A 26,145-nucleotide genomic window follows, 5' to 3' on the forward strand; every position below is an offset into this window, starting at 1 on the left:
TTGGGCTGGCGACGACGTCGACGCTACGGACGCGCGGGAGTCACAGTAGTTGCGAGAGTAGCGACGCTGTCGGACTCGGCTGCGTTTTCACTGCAAACGTTGTCGGCCTTCATTAACTCCTGAAGTGAAGAAAGTTCTTTAATTACTGTCCACCAGCCACTAGCTCTGGAAAACGAAAGCGCACGGCAGTCGTCTAGGCTGAAAAAACCAGAACCGAAAAGTTAGCGGTATCCAAAATGGCCGACGGCGACTCTGCTCTCTCAATACTGTGGGGTTCAGCTGTTAGCGTGAGCAGAAAAAAGAAATAAAAGGAAGTACCGCTATAGTACCGCCGACAGAATGCGACGCATTGGGAAGAAGCCGAGCCGAGGCGAATCGATCCAAGCCAAGCCAGCAGGCCTCGAGTGCACCCGGTGCTGCCTGTGCTGCCTGCCGCAACGAGTTGGCGACGGAGCCGCAGTCCGAGGCTGGCCAGGCTGCCAGGCGCCGTACGGCGCGTCATGACAGTATCGGCTAGAGGCCTGTCGGCTAAGGATCGGCTGGGAGAACAATTGCGGCCTCTCTCTACCTCTTGTCACGCTACTCTCGCTTTTAATCCGACAGCAGAGCAAATAACAATCACGAAGGGCCCGTCTGTCGAGAGCGGTCGTGCGTAAAACACACGCGGCGCCTGCAGAACCCGCACTACACGCCGAGGTGTAGTTCGGCGGAGTTTCGGCTGCGTTTTTTCAAAGCATAGCGCAGCTGTTCTAGTGAAAACTAATTATAAAGAGACGTTAACTATGAATAGGTGGTAATGAGCTGGCAATTCGTTCACCTGTTACGGTTTAACTTGCTGCTGAAATGGAACTCTACCGAACACAATTCAGAGAGTTAAAAAAAAAAACAAAAAACAATGCTGCAACCACCATTGTTGTTCCCCTGGTCCTCACATTATTCTCGAGCTGATAATAATTAGTTTATACCTTCAATGAAATTATAGTTGAAGCATTAGTGTCCCTTTCCTTCACATGAACAAAAAAAAAAAATCTTACAGAAATAGACTGAGTATGCACCATGCCTCTAGAAAGGTCATGCGGTTGTTTACGTGCAATGTATATGCATTGTATGCTTTATTTGGGGTTCCTTTAGTTGTTATTTTTGTGTATGTCCGACTAAATGCGTGACTGTGTCTGTTAAATAGCACAGCGAACAAATGTATGCCTGCGCATGTTTTCCCTCTCACGCAGTTGTCCTATTGAAGAAGTGTTGTCGTCAGTAACGAGAACTCAAATTCTCTGCAATGACGGGGAAGTGGACCTTTCTTTGTCAAGCTACCGTTTCTAGAGCATAGAGCATATTTACACACACACACACACACACACACACACACACACACACACACACACACACACACACACACACACACACACACACACACACACACACACACACACACACACACACACACACACACACACACACACACACACACACACACACACACACACACACACGCACGCACGCACGCACATAGCATTTAAAGGAGCGAACAGTCTACGAGTGCAAGGACGCCGACGCTACGCTTAGAAAGGTCGTGCTGCTATGATTGAAGCCCATCGCACTGCATATATCGGTCCTATTCCATTTTAACTGTCCTGGGTCGTAAATATTCCTTTCTTTATCGTTTATATTTGCAATATTACATCTCGTTATACCTCATTTCACTCACTGCATCTTATCAGAAATTCCGCAAGCAGGTCGAAAGACTATGAGTTTGTTTTTATGTTAAGTGATATGACTGTGATGTGACTGTACTAACTTCAACCATCCCTATCTCACTACTTTTATATCCACTCACCCCCTTTCCCCAGTGCAGGGTAACAAACCGGTTGCTGTTACAGGTTAACCTCCCCGCCTTTCCTCCTCACCTTCCTCCTCCTCCTCCGCAAGCAGGCTTTGCCGGAACTACTTCATGACATAATGTGCTGCCATCTGCTTTGAGCAACCCCACCGCTAAACCGAACGTATTTTTTGTTCCCTTCGTTTCTTAAAAAGAAAAAAAATGAAAGAAGGAGGTGAGGGTCTGCTTAAGCCAGATTTAAGGTGGACATGCTATATCCGAAGCAATATTGCTGCTCCAGGTTTCTGCCATTGCAGCCTAATGCGCTTACTGTAGTTCTTATTGATTTATTTGTTAAACGTTTAGTACTTATATTAGGGTTGTGGATGCAACCCAACTACTCAGATTGTTTTTACACTACGGGGCACACAGGCGGCCTTTATTCTGCCTCCTTTTCAAAGTGAAACACGTAGATCTCTAGACAACGTCTGCACGTAGCTAAGCGCCGCCGCCAAAGCCCTCCAAGACACTCGACGTTGTCACGGGACCAGTGCGTCAGCCAAGCGCCTGAGTACCAAGCTATTCGACCGTGTCAAGTGGTCTTGTGACACCACACATCACGGCGCTCAATCAGAGCTCGGCCATGTTACGTGACTTCGTGACGTCGTCAACCTGTTGGCCAATTGGAGTTGCTAACACCTCTTGAGATCTCCTGACTCCGCCAGGTTTTTCTACTTAAACTTATTTTGAAGCGACAGCTTATGTTCTACTTCTTTATTTCCATCTGTAGCCACGTCGTCTAGCTGGTGGCCTTTACATGTTTGTTTGTTTGTTTTTCCTTCTTTTAAGTCTTTGCTACTGATGCAACTTAGGAGTGTCTGACTGTATCTTGTTTTCAGTAAACATTCTCTGGTGAAAACACCCGCCAAATTTTTCTTAAGGACCTACCTTCGACGAGATTCACACCTTGTCGAAAAAGATTTGCCAATTCTATACTTAGCAGCAAGACAACATAGCAGTGCTTCATTGTTACTGATCAGAGGGTGAACGTACGATTTCAAGGGTGACGTTTCATAGTTTCTGTCAACCTACGGCCTCTGCTTATGTAATGCAAACATAGAAGAACCTTTCTGGTAATTCAATCGTCGTTAAAGTAAAAATAAACATCGCTTACCCACTGAAAAATGTTCGACATTATGTTTGGCGTTATGTCGCATGTAATACCCGTGTCACACGAGCAAACAAAAACTCTTTCAGCTAAGCGGTCTTTTAGCGAGTTGAAAAACTTTATTCAAAATGAGTTGCATAGCAGACACATTGCTGGCGATCTCTTTTTAGCGTTTCCTACCGAGGACGCTATCGAAAGCGTGGTGCTAGATCTTAAAACAAAACCACTCAGAATAAACCGACGTATCGAAACATGTAAATCAATAATGTGTTTTATTACACGTTGTGTATAGTAAATTTAGCTACAGTATGTTCACAAACGTTAAATTTAAGAAGATGGCGCGCATACGCACCGGCGGTTTGCGTCATCACATGATATCTTGAACTGGTTACGAGAGTGCTGCATAAATTACATTATTGTGCCTAGTTAACCTCCTGCGAAGCGTAAAACTCTTTTTTATAATGTATAAACGTGACACGAAAATTTACTTTTGCTTCGTTTATTTATTGAAAGATAATCATTGGTGTCCACTGGGCTGGAGGCTACTCCTTTCCGGCCGTAAAAGAGATCGGCGATCTCCGCTTACGGAAAATACCGCTTCTGGAAAGGCGATCGAACTCTTTCGTGTGTATGCGGATGAAACTCTTTCTGGGAAGGTGTCTTTTAATTCAAATGCCTTTACAGTGCCCGTGTGACACGGGTATTAACATTTTTCTCCAGTATTGTAGCATTTGTCTGTAACTCGATGGTTACGACAGATGAGAGCGAAATATGTAAAAGTCTCGCCATACAACAAAGGCTTCTGCTGTTACAAGTTCCCGTCTTGAAACACGACAAATATCTCTCATGGCGTAGGCCACAACTCCAACCACGCTTGCGCCGCGCGGGGTCGCACGTCGGTTGTGCGCGCTAAAGTCCCTTGATAATATTGAGGGGCTTTAGTATGCGCTAGGGAGCCTACATGTTGCTGCGCGGTGCCCATGTAGGCTCCCTAGTACGCGCGTCAGCGAGAGCTGGTCTACGCATGCGCTAGGCGCGCGACGCGAGCAGCGCGAGTTCTGACAAATAACCGAGCGGTGGCCTTTAGTTGTTTCTTCAAGGCTATGATGTATACCCGATCAATTATTTAACATCACCGCGCAACCGTCGACTGCTCGGTGTAGCGGGGGGGGGGGGGGGGGGGGGGGGGGGGGGCTAGCTTATGTAAGCTGTGCTGTTTTGCAACCTTATTGCCTGCCCTATTCGTTACGCGGCTGAGCCGCGTGCCAGTAAAACCGTTACTGTTACCTAAGTCGTCATCGCAAGGACAAAAGGAAGGTTTAGAAACCGTCCATCACTATACTCCGTTTCATACATCAAGTGCAACACTGCCAAAGCTACAGCTCTTGTTTGCGCTCTCCGCATCCGCGATGAAAAATAGTGCGTACTCTTGACGAGAGCAAATAATAGTTATTTTGTCTACAAGCTTAATACATCTTACATTTGCCATCAACTTCATAAAGAGTACCTTTTTTAGGGAGACAGGATCGGATTCGGTGAATTCGTATGTTTTTATGTCGTTTTCATTCGTGTCGCGTTTTCGCTGCCCCGCAACCTTGCCAACTGTGCCACTAGATGGCGCTGGCTGTGCCCTCCGCGCTGCGCATCTCTTTTTGAGAAAATGGTTCTTCGGTGCGCATTTTTTCTACAAGATCCGCACTGCGAAGATGTCTAAGCAAGTGAAGCAAGTTATTGCAAACGTGTATGCTCGGAATAGAGCCCGTTCCCGCAGGAAGCACTCGGCTACAAAACCAGTGTGTAGTGACACGCCTCCATTTTCTTTCATGGGGACTACTTGCGTAGCTTTCGCTGCGTTGCACCTGATGTATGAAACAGAGTATACACCAAGTCAACTCTGAACGAGGTGCCGATTGGCCCCGAGAAGTCATGAAACTTTTCTAATTTTAAAGTTTTCCCTATCGAGTATAAATCAAAGCCTCGCTATCGACTGCATCGACAGTGAAGGTGTACGGTAGAGGTCGCTGCTAATATAGGTTGCAGTTCGGTCCCTGTAAGAAATCCAAAACGGCCCCATTGAATTCTTGTGGTGATCGATTTTGAAATGGCCATCTGATTCCGGAATTACGAGACGTATACAGCGTTGCTAACTTCTCAGTCCTTGTGCAAGGAGTGTACTGATAAGGCCTTCCTCCAGCACTCGAATCATTTGTCCCGCGAACCTTCTCGTCCGGAAAAAACAACACTTCCCCGACGCGCCTTGACCGTGTAAACAGCGTGCTCAGACGTACAATGCTTGGCATCGAAAAGTAATTCGTTAACATAATAAGGGCGGGGTGATGGGAGCGCTACGTATTTCCATAACTGCCCCATGAGGCGAGGGGATCGCGCAAATGAGATTATCGCCCAGATACGATGTATGCTGCTTCAGATTCCGGGCACACAGGGAAAAAATTATATATATATATGTCCGTCAACGCATAAATTAAATGGTCAGGACCCACTCTCAGAAGGAGGAGCTTCGACTATGGCGACGCAACAGGGAAAATGAAAATGTAAGTGCTCTGCTTCGTGGCGGCTGGCCGGACCCGGGCGTGTCGCGCAAAAACAATTATTAAAGAGGCCCGGCTTTTACGACGCATTGACCCGTTTTGCGTGGTGCCTGTCGCGTGTGCTGTAGAGTTTCTGAGTAGTCATCTCAATTTGGACCGCATGTCTGCCGCGTTCGGCAAAAACGCACAAGCACGCGAGATGCATATGGCTGAGAGATGGTCGTTCTCTCCGTGAAAAAAAAAAAAAAAAAAAAAAATGAGAAGAATTCAACGCTGCTGAACGGAATATTGAGCGAAAGCAATAGCTGCGGGTGACCGAGCATTCTCCTAATTCTTCTTCTTATTCTTCCTCTTCCCCAGCCCACACATAAAGCCCCGCTTTAACCAAGCCGTATGAATGTGCCTTAGTGGCCTAGAGGGGTAACGAAATGCCAAGGTCCTGGCAGGCTGATTCTAATATAAGGGTCCCATGTGAAACGAGAGACCCAAGTTGGTAGCCAGCTTGGGGTCGTCTACGGGGGTCGTCTAAAGGCCAAAGGTCAATGGTGGTCACCGCCGGGCCATGCTGACGGCTCAAACTGCGAGCAGTATTGCTTTCGCAATAAAAAAAAAACATAAATAAACGTTGCAGCTTTCAGAATCAGCCGAGGTATATTGAAGATATGTTGCCATTCAGTGACGGTTACTGTCAGAATGTACTGGCAAGCTATTTGTCAATAAAAATCACGATTATCGCCGGCAGCAACGTTAAGACCCCCCCCCCCCCCCAAAAAAAAAAAAAATAAATAAAAAATAAAACGAAGCAAAAAAGAAAGACTGCTAGCAGTAAACCCCTCTGTACAGTAAAGCAGCCGAAGGAATGGACTTTTTTACTTATTTTACTTCATATCCCGTATTGATTTCCGAATACGGGGATCCTATAAACATGTAACGATACCATTCTTGCTTTTTTGTTGCCTGAATCTTTAAGAGAAGCGTAAATTCGAACAAATTCAAACTTACATGCCTGATCATGGCGCAATATCATTGTCTAAATTTTGTAACGAAAGCTTAGGATAGCTACAAGCTGAGCTATATTGGGCCAGGTTTGCATTTCGCCGGTGCCCCCAAAAGGCCGCTACTGCGCACGCGCCGTAACTATGGCAACCAGCTGCGCCGTTCCACAGGTGTTCCGCCGATGCACTCGCTACAGAGAGGAGGAGGACGATAGAGCAATCCCAGCAGATGCGCGCGCCGGCGCGGAGAGCCAACACCACCTAGACTACTACAAGGCCTGTGCAAGCTTATGTGACGTCATTGTAGTGAGATCATACTGAAAGTCGGCTTCACCCTACGCGGTTGCGTTTTTTTTTTTTTTTTTTTTTCATTCAACGCTGCTTTGGGGCTACTTCTTGAAATTTTAGTGCTAGCGATGAAGAGTGTTATACTTGTGTTACGTGTGTTATCTAATATTGCCAGTCTTTTGAAGTATATGAGAAGTTTGACACAATCCACCTGTCATTTATTTCAATGGCAGAAATGAATTTGCGAGCAAATTTTCACCTTCACTCAGAGTTACTTGAATAAACATTAAGCCAGGCACAAAATTAATCTGAGAGCACATTTATTGTTAGATGGATAGATAAAGCTAAGAATGGTAGGCAGATGTATTAACTCAGAACGGTGACCTTGGTGAAACTCGGTGTAACTTGTCGTGAATACGAGGTCGCTTTCACGGAAGTGCTGGTCATAAAGCTGTAACGTAAATATAAAAAAAGCTGCTTAAGCTGGGAGCAGCGATTGCCATCCGTATATTAACGCAGCGAGCAGCTAACTCGGCTTTAAACCAATCATTTTCTACGGCAACTACGATCATGTGGCGACGAGCGAAATAAAATTGCTTCCATAAGAAAATAATTTAGGTTGCGAAATAATTTTGTTCCGCACTCAAAACAGGGCAAATGCTACTCGATTATCAGTAGCTGTGCTGTCTAAATTGTGTGCTCGATATTGGCACGCCTACACTTTAATACGCTGTGCTGAATCAAATAGTGGTGAATAGCAGCACGAGTATTGGAAGCAAACAAGAGAGCGCTTTCTTACCCCAGAGCACTTCATCGGTAATAAGCTTTTCCACGGCACAGCCTTTGTCCACGCTGCATTTTGAGCCGAGTCCGACGGAAGCTTGCACACTTGCGCTTTGGATCCATTGGCATAGTTAGAGCGACAGCTTAGCGCACAACAGCACCCAGACGTTGTAGATACCTTGCTTGCAAGCGCATGCAGCACGGATTAGGAACACGGCAAACACAGGCTGAAAGCACGCACACTCGGGCCGAGTCGTTCCAGATCGCCTTGCTTACGTACGCTTGCGTTCGGCGTCGCCAATCTATCCCCAGATCTCACTGTCGTGACGTAGGACTGGTGGAAAGGGGGACTTGCGCTAGCCTTCTTATAATCTAGGTGGTGTTAGGAGAGCTGACTAAGCGGGGCAGGAAAGCGTCTGCTTGCACCGCATGCGCAGAGCATGAAAGTGGATTCCGCCTACAACGGAGTAATTTCGACCATCTGGGTATCTTAAATGTGGACTGACATCGCATAGCGCGCGGACGCCTCTCCATTTCACCTCTATCGAATGCAGCTGCAGCCGGGTACTCGGCCGCTTTCGATCAATATTCGGTTCAGCAGCGTTAAACCCTTCTCATTTTTTTTCAGTGTGTTGGATCCTTAACTTTCTCTTACTTACACCAAAGCGAATCCGTAAATTACGTTATAAATCGCTCAGTCATGGTCTGAATGTCCGCCTGAAGTACTTAAAATAAGGACTGTAAACGTAACGCCAAGTTCACGTCGATGTCGTGGATGTGTGATGCACTTATGTCGAGAGAGAAGATATCAAAATTTCAGTATACGGCTACATAGACACACTGTTTTTGTGCGACAGCAGCCTTCAGAGCGAGTTTCCTATATGATAGCCTATACTAAACAACGAAGCTTTGAGTCAACTTTTCCCGAAATGAATGCTCCACTTGTCGTTAGTCTGTTCGCACACAGGAAGTTTTCACCTATGTATTCAGGCTGCAAGGCCGCATACATGCTTCGGGCATTATTGTTCGCAGAACATGGAGTCAGAATGCTTTGTTTTTCTGCAGTTATTTTTTCATCACATAACACCTGTTTCCGCACTAAAATAGTCACAACACTGCTCTAACAGCTAAATGTAAAAAGAAAAAAAAGAAAAAGAATACGCTTGCTGCCCCGCCTGTTCCTCTTTACTATATTGCTGACTTCCTGACTCTTCGCTCACAAAGTCGACGCCAACAACGAAGCCACATTTTCTGGAGAGGAGGACCTTTCTATCGCGTTAATAAATCCGAGGACAACTTGGGCTTCGACTTGATGGGTACGAGGTGACGGCGTGAATGTCTTGCGTCTGCGACTCCCTATGCGAATCCACGTTCACGTATACAGCCGCCCAAATACTTAACTGACGTGCGCGATGGCCGCCTTTTCTGTACTCCTGCGCCTTAGGGCGGATAAAACGTGCTGGAAGATCAAGATTAATATACTTGAACTTTTCACAGGTTAGCCCCTCTGTAACGCTCAGAATAGCAGAAAAAAATGCGGCCATCACGTACACCAGTTAAATATTTGGACCGCTGTGCATGCACATTGCTACTCGATAAATCAATAATCTGTCAACTTGTGCCTGCAGTATCTTACAAATAATCATTAGTATATACAAGAGTAAGCAACCATGTTGTGTGGAAGACCGACAGCCATCGACGAAAAAAAAAAAAAAAACAAAAAAAAAAACCTTTTACCCAAGTCAAGCCTGCGTGCCTGCATGGGCTTTGGGCAGCTCGTCTGAGTCGGGATTCAAGGGTACAGGACGGTTCTATTCCCATCTCGTGCTAAGTCCTGCCACCTGACAACTGGGTCATGTCACGTGGTGTCGTGACGTCGCACACTCCCCGGACCAATCAGCGCCCGGTCATGCCACCTACGGGAGCTATGTCCGTGATTATGCGGGAACAACGCCGATGCCACTTTTGTGCAGAAAGGGGCCTAACACTACATTGTGTTAAAAAGTTAGTGTGCGCACTGTGCGAAATTTCGGGCGCACGTCATGGAACCCGAGGTGGTCGAAATTATTCCGGAAGCCATCACTTTACTCGTAAAGTCAGCAGTGTTTACTTTGGCGACTGAAAATCAGCTAGTCAGCGCTATCAACGATCGTAATTAATTGCCCTCACAAAGCACGCCGTTGTGCGCTTCAAGAAAAAAAAGCCAACTGCCTTAAATCAAGAGAGAACTTGTTTCTTGACCTCCCTCATCTTCATCTACATTGATGCACGCACACAAAAAAATTTAAACGAAAAAAAATTGTAAACTTTACCCTTATATTTTTTTCCAGCGGCTATGCTACTTCTCTGCCAGTCTCCGGTGCGTACATGACTACGGGCCTGGTCGCAGCCCCCGCTCGAATTTTGATTTCCGTGTCCTTACAGCTTGCTTATTTTTTGTGCTTAGAAAATAAGAATGAAGAACTTGGTTTTAAGTCAACGGCAATCACTCAATATCAAGTAATTTTACAAGCAAGAATAAAGAACCAACGTTTTTCGACTTTCCGATAATTATACCTTCTTACCCGAGATACACCAGTAGTGCGGAAGAAATCTCTCCTTTCTTTCCGGTCTCAGTGTACTCTCTCTCTCTCTCTTTATATATATATATATATATATATATATATATATATATATATATATATATATATATATATAAATGGCCCATTAGTCACAAGCAAGCCATGTCTATATATATCCTTTATGGCTATCTCACTTTCTCTCTCTCTCTCCATTTTTGGTGGGCGCAGCCGTTCGTATCGAACCGAAGCTCCCCTTTCCACAGATATTTGGACGAAACTTTCGGTCGTGTAGATCAAGTTTTTTCCCTTTCCAAAGCATAGTTTGCTAACAATACGCGTTCTGCTATTGAACTAGCATTCTGTACCCCAGACCTCTTCGTTCTCCGCGTCGCGAACCTCTTTTGCCGCGTCCAATTGCGGTCACCGTTCAGCCATTCATTGCAAAGAGAGCGAACGATCCCTCGCTCTGATTGATTACCCCGGCCAGCTTCACATTTCACTACGCTTTCCGGCTTCTTTCCCGCACAAATGATAGGGCTTGAGCGCCTGCCCTGCACGCGCCCCGACATTAATCAGTGTAATGGTAACATTCGCACGAGTGTGGTATACACGATACCGCATTTAAAAAAAAAAAAAAAAAAAAAAAAAAAAAAAACGAAGATCGCACGGCTCGCTCAGAATTGTATAACTACGTGTAGGAGTTTTGGAAAATTGAATTTGCTCAGTGCTGCGGTGATGCAAAGCAGAATCGGAGCTTTTGCGATGGCTGTTTTGTAACTTTTCTGTGCGGCTTTCGTTCCTTCCTTAATCACTTTTCTTTTTTGGCCTCAACGCGGTCAAGGCCACACTGCGGAGCACGTGTTCGCTCGTTGCGGGCACCGACCGCACGAGCCTTGTCGATGGGGCAAGAGTCGAAGAAAGGCTGGATTTAGCACGGCCTGTGACGTCAGATGATGCTGTAGTGACGACGTAGCCCGAAAAGAGAGCAAAAATCAAAGGTTATATGCACGCTCGCAACATCCCTACTGAAAAAATTGTGTAAGGCAATAATCTCACATTTTCTCACACAATCTCACTGAATTCATATAAGGAATCACATACAAGTCACATATAATTGCATAAGGTCTCATAGTTTCTTGTACATTATCATAAATTATGTACGATATTTTGTGATAATGATGTGCACAATATGAGTCTATGTGATTAGATGATATTTTATGAGGTTATTTCCCCGTAGAACTTTTGGTTTTCCAGTAGGGATGTTTCCGTGCTTCTGTGCGTGTGTATGTAGTACAATGTTTTGTACTACAAAAAATGTGACGCCCTAAACGCAGCATAAACAACGGTGGCTCATAATTTTCACACGAAATCGCGTCCGTATTTTTCGGACACATTTTTCTGAGTAAACCCTACATGCTATACCGCTTTAAAAATAAATTCAGAACAAAAAAAGCTCGATGCCCAAGTGATTACTTTCGAAGTGCGAGGTTTAGAAGAGGTAATTAAGCGAACAAGCATTTAATCTCTCCCAGCCGAAACCTTTTCATTCCGCTGTTCGCGCTGCAATTGTCCCGTTTACGTTCTATTTGACGTTGACAGCACGTCGTAATGAACTGCGGGAGAAAAAAAAAAAAGAAAAAGAATCGTAGAAAATTCTGCCTTTCTCCGAGTGCGTTTAATCCCTTGCCAGTTCGCAACGAACTCAGCTGGCATTTCAGTAAGCTCTGAATTTATGTCCCTATCAACGAATCTAATTACTTTAAAAAAAAAAAAAAAAAAAAAGCTCTTGCACAAGTACGGACAATAGAAAATTGAAAATCTATTTCGTCTCTGGATATTCTGTTCACTTTTACTGAACTGAGGCTTTGCAGTTACTGATGCGCGAAACCTAGATGGGTCCGCAAACATGCAAAACAAAAATTCAGCATGCTTTTCAACGGTCTGTTTTCAACGCAGAAGTGACCTTAATCACTGTGTATCAGCTATCGTCTGCGCATTTTTTTTTTCCCTTCCCTGCTGGCTTTTTGTGAGCGCATAAACTGTGCCACAACAATCAGTAATATGTAGTTTCAAGTTAGCGCTCATGTTGTAGCGAGCTATTTATTGTTCCATCTTGGTTTCACGCTGTTCGCCCTGGTCTTATTTCTGCATCAAAACTTGAAAATGTGCTAAAAGAATCCTAAATCCGTCGAAAAATCACAGAGGAAAGAATACATGCTCTGTATGGTCGTCACTTAAATTGCGGGAGCATTGTCTTACCGGAACCTATTGTTCTTGTTTATTTGGTTTTACTAGTTTTAACGCCCCAATGCATTAAAAATTAAAGAAGGATGCCTTAGTGTACAGCTTCCAAAATTTCGATCGCCTAACCTTGCACAGTACACGGGCGCCTTGCTTTTCGCCTTCATCGAAAAGCTTCCTATTGTGTCGTTCACTTTGAAGAAACAAAAAATAGTACTTCGGCTTATATATACCTTGCGTTCGCTAGTTCGCTACAGAAGAATACATGTTCAGTAGCCGGCCAAAGTGATTTTTCAATGCCTTATTATTAGTACGCTCTTTGCAGGCGGAAATGACTGTCATCTGCCTGGTTTGGCCAGTGCATTGGCAATTGGCAGTTGGCAAGCGAGATGCCAGAACGCTGATTGGTCGGCGAGGAGTGTGACGTCACGAGACCACGTGACTTGGTCGAGCTGTCTGGGGCTCTGCTAGGCGGCATGGCCAAGCGTTGAATGGTAGCCCAGGTGTGTGGCGTAATAATACCACATGACAGGGACCAGTTTTCAGGTGCGCTGGCATTTATCGGGTCCATTCGTATACTCGTAGTAGCCCACATTTCGCCAAAAGAGAACTGAAATTTGAAGGAGCCACCCTGATGATCAGCGAGTTCGCCTACAAATGCTACAAAATCAAGTCATCTTTCTTTGCGACGTCAAAAAAAGAGAGAGGGAGAGAGAGAGAGAGAGAGAGAGAGAGAGAGAGAGAGAGAGAGAGAGAGAGAGAGAGAGAGAGAGAGAGAGAGAGAGAGAGAGAGAGAGAGAGAGAGAGAGAGAGAGAGAGAGAGACTTCTGCAAGGCGCCCAGGTTCACCACTGCACGAGATGCCGAAGGAGTGCACGTAGAGGTTCTTCCGTTGACACTCTACAGACAGAAACCTTTGCATCGACTTGGCGATCCAGAACAAAGCAGATAGCCAAAGAAGTCAAGTGCATGTCGTGTCATTTCAAGGACCATAAAGTGATGATCCTTACGTTGACTACAAAACGATCTCCTCCAAGAATCGTCGACGGTATATGGACATCAGGCGTGCAAAACATTTTGTGGTACAAATCATTGCCGATCAAAAGCGCTGTGTACTCAGACAGTAAGGCTATACATAAGCGAGTATAAACGGGATTGTAAGCTGTTTGATCACAGCGATCCGAAGTTCTCTATAATCAGCACAAAATGTTTGCCAGCCGATATGTAAGAAAAGTACACCGCAGCAGAACAGGCCTGTGCGTCTGATGCTAATGCATTTAGCCGATCGATCGACTGCGAGATGCAAGTGTACGCGCTCGTGCACCGAGGATTTATTTCCGGTCTCCTCAATTTGACTTACACGTCACGCAGTGGGTGCCACGATGGTTGATAATTTCCACTGTGCATATCGGAGCACATACCGATAAGCGGTCTTTTGCCGTCCGCCAAACAAACCGTATCCACCAATGGCCTATAGAACCAGGAGGACAACTTGAATTATAGGAACCTATTACTAAAAGACTTACCGAGCATCTCCCCCTTTTGCAACTGTGTTGGCATAGCTTCAGGGCCCGAACTCAGCTGGATTCACAGTCGGGCTGCTCGAAAGACCGGGGAGAAAATATTGCATCCATTTCTTCGCGCGTGCTTCTTTTTGTTGAGTGTGAACGACGTTACCTTATCAGCTACCAACGTAACTGAGTGCCAGGCATTCGGAAATACATTGACGGCTATGCCTTTCCTACACCTTAGGGGTGCAGTTGGCGGCGCAAGGTTCGCCTCTATCGGCGGGACGCTTACGCAAGTAGTTTGTCGCGGAGAGCGCCGGCCGCTCCGTATCCTCGAGCGTGTCTGAACCGATGACAAAGCATGCGGAACCCCATCGAATGTGGTGTCGCAACAAGCGGCCATAAAAAGGCGACAGTTCCGCGGGGCGTGGGAGGTCATTGCGAGCGATAGCGCGGAGGAGTGGCAACAATACGCCGCTTTCTCCCGCCTCGCTCCTCCACTGATCGTCGAGGCGAGACGAGTGCTTTGGACGCGGGTACAGGCTGCGCAGAAAAATGGCCCTCCTGCCATATAGGAACGCGTATTTGCCTGCAGGCCTATATAGCAGCCCCGCGTGTCCACCATTGGACCTGTAATTACGTTTTTTTTTTTGCTTGTTATTACTGTCTGAGCCACGTGTATCCCCGTAGAAACAGAATACGAAAGAAAAACACCCATGGTATTTGCGAAGCTGAGCATGAATTGGCGGGTTCGATCCCTTTATTTTGAGAACGCGAAATGCGAAGGCGACATTTTTGTCCGATAATCGAGATTTCGAAGCGCTACGAGCTTTTCACTGCGGAGTGCTTTGCTGCGCAGGTGTGTTATGAAAAGTTGCACAAACCTATTTTCAGCTGCTAACAAGTCACTGGCCTCATCGTGATATTCATATTATCATGTAATGAGTATGCAACGAGGAGTCTATTTAAAATTTGGTTAGCCGAGAGTCCTTTAAGGCCCACCAGTTTCTGCTTCGTGTTCCGTCATCGCACTTCCTCTCCCACCCTTAAAAAAGCACGTGACTATATATATGACTGTTATTGGTTAGAATGTACGTGGTACTAATTCTGGAGTAATTCAAGAAATGGAGCAAAACGTTTGTTGCGTTTACATTTTATATAGTCGCATGGGTGCAGATTAGCCACAGTAAGTACTCTAGCATACAAGGAAAAGAACGAGACAGCTCGTGAACACACATGAAATAAAAAAAGTTTTTGCACTAAGTGATTCGTGCGCATCCCGTCTGCGCATCTGACACGCTACATCTCGAAGCCAAGTCACTCAAATGACGGGATCAAGTGTACAACTGATTACCGGAATGATAACCACATTTCTCTTACGCAAACGCCATACGCACAGACCACGGAAAACGAATAGAGCGCAGTGATGCGACCTCAGACTTTCCCCCCTCGCCGTCGCGAGTCTTTATAAGAAGAGAGTAAAGATGAAATGCTGCTCAGAATACTTGTAGAAGCTGCCGCGTCGACAGTCGGCGGGCGTGGGAGTAGCGATGGGTGGGCCGTTTTTATCTGCCGTTTTAGTGATTGTGCTTTCAGATTCCGCCATCAGCCACGGCATTCGACGTACGGGAGCTGCGCTTGGAGGAGCCGATGCGGTGCAAGTTCCAGCGAGCCATGGTAGTGTCGAAAAATTCGATAGTTCCCCAGCATTGAGGCCCCTTCTGTATGACTCGTTAAACTCTCCTGGAGGTCACGGTGGTCCGGTCAACATGCAACGCCCCCCAGCCTCCTTCGCAAAGGACGCAGAGCACGAAAGCAATCGTCCTGCGTTGAATTCTAAAGACCATCCACCCTTCCAGGCTGAAGCTGCGGCACAATTAGCAAAGCTGCCCTTTGGTGAGCCATGGAATCAACTTCCCAAATACACTATCGACCACAGACAATTCCACCCTACCCACTCGTTCTTCGGCTGCGAGTTCTTCGGGGGTTGTCCGGACGATGTAAGTTCCCCGCCTACCAAAGGTGGTATAACCAAAGCTACTGATTCTTTCACCAGCGGGTCTTCGGGGGACAGCAACGACTTAATTTCGGATGTACGAAGGCTTCCGACATCTACTGTACCAGCACAGGTGGACCATGGTAACACTGCCGAAGGAGTTCTACAAAACGGCACGAAACCTGCCCAGTTGGTGACCGACGCTACAGTAAACCACAGCACCGTGTCCCCTCTCACCCGTGGCCCACCGCCTGTTGACAATCTTCAGCTGACTGAAGCTGCTACTACAGAAAGTCATCGTCAAAGAGCTGGTACTGTTCCACGGGCAGTGATAATAGCTACAGATGTCTCGGACGGCACTTCAAATCCACCCAGTACACCTGACATGTCGAGAGGGACAGACTTGGCTCCTGGTACCTCACGTGCTTCGAAAGTCTTTACTTCAACGGCCGCCACTACTCTGGGTGAGAATGGCTCCAGAAGCATGCAGCTGTTGTCCACGACTGCTACTTCTGAAGGCGTGGAAGCGGCCCATTCCACGCAAAATTCGGCCTCATCAGCCACCCCATTGAACAACTTCCCATTGCCGTCGAGTTTGTCGCCTACTGCAACCATTGAGGTGATGCCGCGCCTGGGTCTGCAACAAAATGCAACTGAAGCAGTTCCTTCCGGGCATACCACTGGCTTGACCACACAATCACAGGTGTCTGCATTTAACGACTCTCAAAGCACCGTCAAACCCACCACTTCCGGAGATTCATCCACAGCCGTTCGACGTGAGGAAAGTTCTAATCCCCTCCCACTACCGACCCAGGCTTTGAAAACTGCTCCGAATTCAACTCCAGAGATCGATTCTTCAAACCCCACGACCGTGACAACTCTGCTTGCGACACAGCTGACGGAGATCACAACGCCTAGCCCTGCAGTTGCAAGTAATGACTCTGCAACACGCAGACAGACTGCTTTCGAAAAACCGTCCTCTAACGTTCCTACTGCTCCCGCTATGCACTTTTCGGTAGAAGTGGCCCCGAGGTCTTTCCTAAACGAGTCTACCGCACAAATTCGCCAGGAAACCGCCACTGCGGGTTTGACACCGACCGAGACGGCCAGTCCTCTCACTCCCACTGCAGCTGAAGGGCGAACAGAGGCTAACGCCTTCCGTCACTCGGTACCAACAGAGTCAATTCGACACGCTACAACTGTGAGCACAACGCCAGCGCCGGACAAGAAATCATTTTCTGAAACCTCTGAGCGGGCAGCCGCGCCAGTTGGAGGCGCCTCAACGAAAAGAATTTCCTTCCAACAGACACGCCCGCCTTTGCGTCCTGTGCCTCCCCCAGAACCCACAGCCAAGTCCACGGTTTTACCTGACGCCTACGTCAGGCCGATAACTCTGCACAGCACGGACCAGTTCGTGCCTCATCACAACAGGGACATCGAAGAGTACTTCACCGTGCCCGGCCACATGGAGCAGTACGACCATCAGCGCTTGGGCCAGTGTGGAAAGTGCCAGCACAGACTTCACAACTGTGTCCAGAAGTGCTTCCTGCACTACAGCTGTGAGGCGAAAGACACCGGTATGTATACACCCTATATATAATCTGGCACATGTTGTTTTGCCAGTATGTCTATCCGTACCGATTTAGTATAGTTAGCTGTAAAGACTTGCGACCAGAAACTTCAGGCAATAGAATAAGGGGGCACTTGGTTTTTTTTTTTAATTTTAATTCCCGCCTCATACTTTGCCACCGACCTGCCGTCGAAGTGCACGTCAGGCTTTTAAAAACTGCTAGTAGAAGCTACAAAGCGTCTATTTGCCAATAGTTTTCTTTCATGGCATTAATGGCGAAGGTTAAATGGGTTTGGTAGACTAGATGCTAGATCCTTTTTCGGCTCGCATTATTTTTCCTGACAGTTTACGCCATTGTTACGGAGTTGCGAAATGTGTTTACATTGCACTGCGTAAGTGTCCAGTAATTGCCCAGATCTATTGGACGTAGAATCGATTCCAGCAGATATTAGCGTGTCCTATACGTATCTTTTTATCCGTGACTTTCCCCCCAGAGCTCTCTTGTCCCCGGATCAACGCCCCCTGCATGCCGCCCTTCAAGCACGAGGTCGACCAGTGCCGGCACAATGTCGACTGCGACGGCGCCAACCACCTCTGTTGCCTGGTCGGCTGCTCCCGCCGCTGCATTCGCGGTGTGTCGCCGTAACACAACTGGCCGCCTCTGCCTTAGCCGACATGCGTCGTTTGTATATAAACTAGTCTCGTCTGAGCACTGATTTTAAGTTAAGGAAGCTAATCGCATTTGCGCTGCCTTTCCCTCGCTTTTTTTTTTTTTTTGCGGTCTTTTTTTATCCGTTTCGAGAAATAAAACATTTTAGCTATGCCCTTTGCTGACTTCATTTCGTCTTCTATCTGTTGATTTCACCAATTTCGCCGCTGATTTTAACTTCGATCACCGCAGGGCACATTCACTCGTAATGCACTGCGGACACTGTATTGACTGTACAAAGATTCCGAAAACAAGACACGGTAAAAATGGCTTCAGTAGGCGGGCTGTTGCATTTTGCACAAATGTATGGAAGAAAAAGCGAACGGGCAATGTTTCGTCGATGATATAGTGCCCATGTGAGCAATGGCGGCGGATATCTCTCCAGTTCAGATGTTCCAGGAAGCACTAGCGGCTACCACTATCTCGCATAATGATTACTAAATTTTGCAGAGTAACTGCTGCACAAGAGGCACTTTTCGATAAAGGCCTAGTTGATAGTGTGTTCCGCCCAAGTCCTTTATTCTGCACCTGTCTTGTGGCATTGCGATTCTCGGCTAATTTGATTTCTGCTATAAAACCGCCCCTTTTATGTCGCGTAGTGAAAACAATTCGGTAACGGCACTGCTATTCGACTTACCGTATAGCAGACGCACTTAATTTTATTTCTCGGATGCTGTTGTTTATGCTGCTGTTTGTATGTTCCGTTATCTCGCACATTATATTGGTCGGAGCATAGATTAGCATCTGCCGATTGTCGCGTGCAAATGTCGACTCCTGAACGATGTTCTGTAGCATGGTATTACTGGATTTGTCTTTTTTCACCACCTTAGTGCTGAAGGTGTGAGCTGTGCTCCCATTTGTACTCATATCAGCTCGATCGGTCCCATTGCCGGACAGAGGCCAGTCCGGGCGCTCTGCAGTTACATCTCCCTGCGCTAGCTAAACTTTTCCAGCAAAGTTCCTAGTTTTCACATTCATCTTACTTTCGCTCCCCCTTCCATTAGCTCTTTCGGAATTCGCTCTTTCATATTGAAAGTCATTGGCTACTTGACCTCTGCTTAGAACTGCAACTTCAAGTTCTTGCCTTCAAGAGATTTGGAACACTGAGAATGCATTACGAGCCATATAGTGTGGTTAAGAGACGAACTCTCTGGGCTATAAACTTTTAAAGAATACTTTGCATTAAATTTCGTGTGAATGAAACGCGCTCGCTGTTGCCGTAAAATGAGAGAGAGAGAGAGAGAGAGAGCATCGCCTGTTATAAGAAACTGGGTGTGACCGCCTCAAAAGGCAGTCCACAGCTCACCCTTGCCACCGTGAAAACGAATGCATGTTTCTCGAGACAATTCATTCAGAAAATGCAACAATCAGTGGACGATGCACACTATGTATACGCTACGTATAGACATCGGGAAATACGTTATACCTAGCGTGAAAGCATATGCGCGCTATAAATACTGTTTTGTAAGTTCAATGTTATGAGTACTATGTGTACAACGCGTAGTGTGGGCTGTTTAGTATGCGATACGTTGATGCCACAACCTTTTGGCAAAATTCCTCGCACAAAGCATGAAACGGCGGATGTGGGTTCAGCCCATGAATCCATATAAAACAAGGACTTAAGCATTTGCTCCGATAACACGACCCGAAGACTCGATGGAAAGATAACACCGCTTCTTCGGCCGTGCTGACTCGTCACTAACACACATATGGGGCGTCATCCTGCTATGAGCAGCGTAAACACGAGACTAGATCGGTGCCGTTTTAATGACGGCCGCATTTAGATCACGACGAAGAGCAAGCGATCGACGGTATTTATACGCGTACAGAGCTACCGCATCGCGTGTCTTCCAGGACGAAAGCGCAAACGGAGTCACGCGAGCGAATGTTGAATCGGCCCCGCCGCGTGAACCCGACAGCTCGATGAGAAACACGCCACCGGAGTAGCGTTGAGCGAGGTTTTTGATCCTCATTCTACAGGCGGCCGAAGGCGATTCCGCTTTCCGCCTAAAGCGGCGATGTTCGAGGCATTGACTCCGTCAGCTGTGTGCATTAGCAACATCAGAAGGCGTTATTCATGACGCATGGGCTCCTTGCATGTGCTATTCAGGGCATGCTTCGGTGAGTTCGAAAGGAGGAAAGGACGGCAGCATGGCTAAACAGGAGTACGCGGCTTTGCGAGACGTTCATTTGTTCTACGTGAACTTTGAGAAACCGCACACAAACATGCTGGTTTAACAGGCTGTAAGGGACAGCCCCCCCCCCCCCCCCCCCCCCCCCTCCTAGATGGTACTTTGCTGTGAATTTAAAGATAGTGTACGAGAGCATCATGTAAATTCATCTTTCTTGTCGGGCGAAGAACTACAGAAATAGAGTAAAAAGTTAGACCGAACTTAAAAGGGCGGCTTTTTACGAATGTTTCGGTCTGTCTACTTTCTTTGGGGAGAACGCACTCGTAGCCTATGCTTGGTTCATCTTTGCCAGAACTCTCAACACTACATAAACAAAACTAGGGCTGTTAATAAATTCCATATCTGGACGCACGAGGCAAATGCATTTCACGCGATGCTCAGACAATGAATGAAAATTTCTCAGGCTGCTGCGCTGCGCCACCGGCTTAAACGGGCTACCCGCCCATTAGTGATAGCGTAACGATCGAAGGAACTAGTTTCGTCACACGTCCATAATCACCACAAATCCTCTTTTTCATCATTTCAACAAATAAAATTCAGCTGGAAGTGTAGCACCTGTCCTGTATTGTTTGTTCGTTATGCTTTTATCTACGTTGATTGCAAAGTTGAAATCCGGGTCATGTGACACATTCGCGCATATCGTCGTCAAGTAATCGGCACTCGTTATGAAGGAAACACGAGCAAAGAAAGGAATAAACACCTCGAACAGGAATGCGTATACTATACTAGTTGAACGCGATGTCTGCGGCCGAGATTATAGTTATAAAAGGTCACGTGCCGACCTAGGACGTAAAAGGGCGCTCGTTATTTTGAGTCTGAGGCAGGCGTCCCTATTAAAGGACGAAACTCGAGAAGAAAGTGCGGCAGCAACCGGCATCGCCGTGGAAGTTCAAAGACAGCCTGTGAAAGGCGCGGCTACGATGACGCCTACGCGGCGTGTGCCGCAGTTCTCCCGCGCCGTCGGCCGTAAAAAAAGTTCTGGTCGTCATAGACGCGCACACGCCGAAGGCACGTAAAGCGCTCGTCGTAAGCGCCCAGTGTCGTTAACTGCCAGCCCCCGAAGTTGGGGGATCCCCTACCGCATTGCCGGCTCCATATACTGCGTCGTTCACACGACGCGACGATAACCGCACTACAGACGTACGTGAAATGAAGAAAGAAAGGAACGGATCACGCGAACACCAGGCGGAAATCTTGGGTTTGCGAAACTGGTCGTTTCACTTTGTTTCTCATGACACGTTGCCTCGACTGACACTTATCAGAATAAACTGGATGAATTTCACTAGTGTCGATATATTGCCGCGGTTTTCACCACAAATAAATAGAGCAATATAATTAAAATTCAGCTTCTTCCAAGCTAGCAAGAAACCGAGAAACAAACAAAAATATATTGAGGCACACTTAAGCTCCGCCGTTAAGGGTGTGACGCAGCAGCATAGGTCACACCTGCAGCTCCCTCTGCGGACACACGTTCCCATACACGCGCTTTGCTACTCGCTCAATCACAAATTACGTCACACATTACGTCACAAATGTTCATTCGCGTATACAGTCGTGATCGTGCCATGTGATGTGACAAGCCACCAGGCATATATAATACCTCGTTTTAGCCAAAGTCGCCGAACGCGCCTGCGTGGCTACGTCTTGTCTGGCTCGGAAGTCAAGGGTCCCGGGTTCGATTAATACATACGCTGCTAACTCGACCGTGTAATGTGGTCTCGTGAAAGCACTGATAAATAAGTACCCGTTCACGTCACCTGCCAAGCACCATCTGCCAGAGTTACACGGTCGTGATTTCTCGCTCCCAGCTAGCTTGGTTTGTGGGGTTTAACGTCCCAAAGCGACTCGGGCTATGAGAGACGCCGTAGTGGAGGACTCCGGAAATTTCGACCACCTGGGGTTCTTTAACGTGCACTGACATCGCACAGCACACGTGCGCCTTGCTTTTCGTCTCCATCGAAAAGCTGTCGCCAAGGCCGGGATTCGATCCTGCATCCTTGGGAACAGTAGTCGAGCGCCGCAACCACTGCGCCACCCCTGCGGGGTTTTCGCTCCCAACTACTCTCAACAGAACGATGCCTTTCACGCTATCGCGTTAGTGCATCGTTAATTAGAGCTGTCGCGTTAGTGCGCCGCCATAACAGTTTCGCAAGTACAACAAATTGAGCTGCGTAAGACGACAGCATTACAACCCTAGTTGTGTTGAAAATCCGACATCGGCGCTGTCAGGCGTTGTCGGATCGAGCATGCCTCCACCAGGCGGCAGGTGATGCAGCGGGTGTCTGAATGGTCGGCTGGTTGCATGACGTCACGAAAGCATATGGCATGACGAATTAGAAGTCGGCAGGAGTTCGAAGGTTGGTTGGTTGGTTTTGTGGGGCTTAGCGTCCCAAAGCGACTCAGGCTATGAGAGACGCCGTAGTGGAGGACTCCGGAAATTTCGACCACCTGGGGTTCTTTAACATGCACTGACATCGCATAGCACACCGACGCCTTGCTTTTCGCCTCCATCGAAAAGCGGCCGCCGAGGCCGGGATTCAATCCCGCGTCCTTAAGAACAGTAGTCGAGCGCCGTAACCACTGCGCCACCCCGGCGGGGGGAGTTGGAAGGAGGTGGTTTGGTTTGGTTTGGGGGGTTTAAAATTCCAAAGCGACTTAGGCTATGAGAAGGAGGTGAGAATAAAACCTGGGGCCTTTGAACGAAATTGTATAGATTTATAGCTATGTTACTAGTGAAAGGTCCAAAAGCAAAAAAAAAAAAAAAGAGAGACATGCAAGTAAACCTACGTCATTACAAAAACAGTGTAGCAGAAACAACGGGCATGATAATCGAGTCTAGGTTTTGATAGAATCTAGCTCAAAAACGATCCATTATCTTCAAGGTAATAAACGAAGGGAAGCGTAAACAGCTGACTTATGAAATAAAACAGCGCAACGAACGGGACGAAACACGAAGAAAGGGAGACAAAGACACAGGCGCCTGTGTCTTTGTCTCCCTTTCTTCGTGTTTCGTCCCGTTCGTTGCGCTGTTTTATTTCATTATGCAGTACCAACTAGCCCGGCATCTTGCACTTCTGAACTTCAGCTGACTTATATCCTGACGCAGTGGTTAGGGCACTCGACAACTGCGCTCAAGGACGCGGTATCGAATCCCGGACTCAGCGGCCGCTTTTGCGATGGAGGCGAAAAGCAATACGCCCGTGTGCTGTGCGATGTCAGTGCACGTTAAAAACACAAGGTAGTCGAAATTGCCGGAGTCCTCCACTACGGCGTCTCTCATAGCCTGAGTCACTTTGGGACGTTCAAACGCCACAAAAAACAAACCAAACAGCTGGCTGAGCGAAACATTTTAAATTTAACTCACGATCCTTCGCTTCGATTGCACACCCAATGCTATACCGATCGAGGCATGAAGCTTCATCAGCAAGGTACCATAAAATAGTGTCAACTTATTAAGAAACTATAAAGGAAGCGGCCCAACTTCGATCAATAGAAGAGCGCCAAGTGCGTTTCCATTGAGCGGCAGGGGCCAGTATAACATTGCATGACATGTCGACACAAACACCAAATAAACGAAACAGAACTAAACCGAACGATGTACTGGCATCTCTTTTTGCATCTGTTATCGGTAAAGACGGATATTTAATGCATGAGTTCATTACGCCGGCTGCACAGAATGTTATATATGGTTAGGTTCTAAGGGTTGAATTGACGGCGACATTTTTGGCGGGTGATGTTAACTCGCGAGTCCACCTTTATTTTGACTTTGAAAAGAACCCACGTCCCTACTTGTCGTAAGAAGAAAAAAAAAATCATTCATATATTGGTTTCAAAGTTATTTTGCCGCTTGTGTCCACTCGCATTTTTCTTCATCCAAACTACGAAATTCTGAAATCGACTTCCTGATCACGTCATGTTTGCACTGACAAAGTAGGAGTTCCGCTCTTTTGTTGACGTCGGGCTGGAAGTGGCACCCGACATTGTAAGCAGACTTCTGCGGCTCTATCTCCGATGTTCGCAGTCTGCGCCTCGGACAACGAGTCCAGTCTTTTCTTCGCTTCCCATTATATATTCTAGCGTCGGCCTTGGTCGCGGTTATTTAGCAAACAGCGTAGAAAATAGCGCTCTTCGTATTTTATTATTAATATATTTTTTTTTGCGCTTGACAGCCCATTATGTCAATGTCTCGGAGCAGCTAACATTTGTGCGGCCTGGGGCGCAAGAGTGAAGGCGGTGAATATCTGTAAGGATAAGGAGCGAAATAGGGTGTGTGGAGTACACGATGTATTCATAAAGGTAATAACTGAGATATAGTTTTGAAAGCTCCGCATACGTTTTTGGCACGAAGTTGGGTTTGGAGAGAATACATAGTTTACGTGCTTGCTTGCGTGCGTGCGTGCGCGCGCGCGTGCGCTCCTAGCGGGAGGGAAAGGCGATAGCGACATCAGCGTAGAAGCGACATGTATAACCGATACCAGTAACGCAGACTAGTCGAATCACATTTTATTGCGTAAACAATACTACGCGAGGTTTCAGCCCGTCGCGTAAACCCGGCCGGTAGCCACGTTCGACCTTTGACCTTTAGAGAAGAAGAAGAGGAAGAAGAAGGAGAAGAAGAAGAAGAAAGAACAGAAAGAGAAGCTAGCTACGTCGGCTTTTCTCACGCAACCTACCGTGTTTAACTAAAGATAAACCCCAGCTAGTTTTTATGATCGCCTAAGGTATCATCAAATTTGACTGAGCAGGACATTAAGCTTATATTTCTTTGTGACTCTGACGATGCGATGGAAAAGCTTTAAAAGACCGCAAAACTGCTCGTTTCTTTGCTCACTACTATTTTTACACCCCCAGTGATCATTAGGGGACGGCTATCATGTTCGTACAAAGGCTATAGCTGCGTGGAAAGATTTAACGTGTTACCGTGGGCCAAATGTTAGTTTTTTTTTTTTTCAGGGTAATTTGATATTGTTGCTAGTCACGACACTTTCCCCGAAGCCCCGCCGTGGTGGTGCTGTAGTTAGGGCGCTCGACTACTGCGCTCGAAGATGCGGGATCGAATCCCGGCCGCGGCTGCTGCTTTTTGATGGAGGCGGAAAGCTGTGCGATGTCAGTGCACGTTAAAGAACCCCAGGTGGTCGAAATTTCCCGAGCCCTCCACTACGGCGTCTCTCATAGGCTGAGTCGCTTTAGGACGTAAAACCCCGAAACCAAACCAACCTTTTCCCGAAGATTCGTATAGAGGCAGAAGCTGTTATACAAAAGTTGCGGCGTCAATTAGAGGACAGCAATCTGCTATGCTAATTATCATATCCAACTTAATAGCACTGAACATTCGAAGAGCGCAAGGAGGTTGGAGCTTAGGACGGTTACTTTCAGCATTGAACACAAAGTTAGCATGATGCGACCTTGTTTTTACAGTGAAAGAATTATCGCACACATTGTGACATTTGGCTTCTTGAAGTATCATGGAGGAAAATCTCGTTTCATGGAGTGAGGCGGCTGAGCAGGACATAACTAAGCAGCGATCTATGCACCAATAAAGAAGTACAGAAGAGCCTTAAGTTAGAAAGATCTGCCGAATAGTACTCAAGAAAAAAAGCAATAAATGCTTCTCAAAGCAAGTCCTTCGCCCAAATTGGCGCCAACTGATTGTAATGAGATCGCGGTTAATCGTTTTATTATAAGTCCTTTCGCTGAGATTAATTTCTTATCACCTGCCAGACCCCTGCAATATGGAATGCTACAAAGTGCATGTCATAACCCT

General features: G+C 46.8%; 1 protein-coding gene across 1 annotated transcript; it reads left to right on the top strand.

Annotated features, from left to right (window-relative positions):
• Nucleotides 1–15,402: 15,402 nt before the first annotated feature.
• On the top strand, nt 15,403–18,255 carry LOC146176291 (uncharacterized). Its single transcript, XM_084582616.1, has 2 exons — nt 15,403–17,487; nt 17,975–18,255. The coding sequence occupies exons 1-2, from the start codon at nt 15,465–15,467 to the stop codon at nt 18,124–18,126; spliced, it is 2,175 nt and encodes a 724-aa protein (XP_084438742.1). The 5' UTR covers nt 15,403–15,464; the 3' UTR covers nt 18,127–18,255.
• Nucleotides 18,256–26,145: the final 7,890 nt, after the last annotated feature.

Source organism: Amblyomma maculatum, chromosome 10 (genome assembly GCF_055883805.1).
Source record: "Amblyomma maculatum isolate TAMU_Amacu chromosome 10, ASM5588380v1, whole genome shotgun sequence".
Classification (NCBI taxonomy): Eukaryota; Metazoa; Arthropoda; class Arachnida; order Ixodida; family Ixodidae; genus Amblyomma; species Amblyomma maculatum.

Bases quoted from the DNA above. Each gene is read 5' to 3' on its own strand.
- LOC146176291 (XM_084582616.1), top strand. From the start codon at position 15,465: ATGGGTGGGCCGTTTTTATCTGCCGTTTTAGTGATTGTGCTTTCAGAT. The intron at 17,488-17,974 runs GTATGTATACAC...CTTTCCCCCCAG, and splicing joins CTGTGAGGCGAAAGACACCG to AGCTCTCTTGTCCCCGGATC.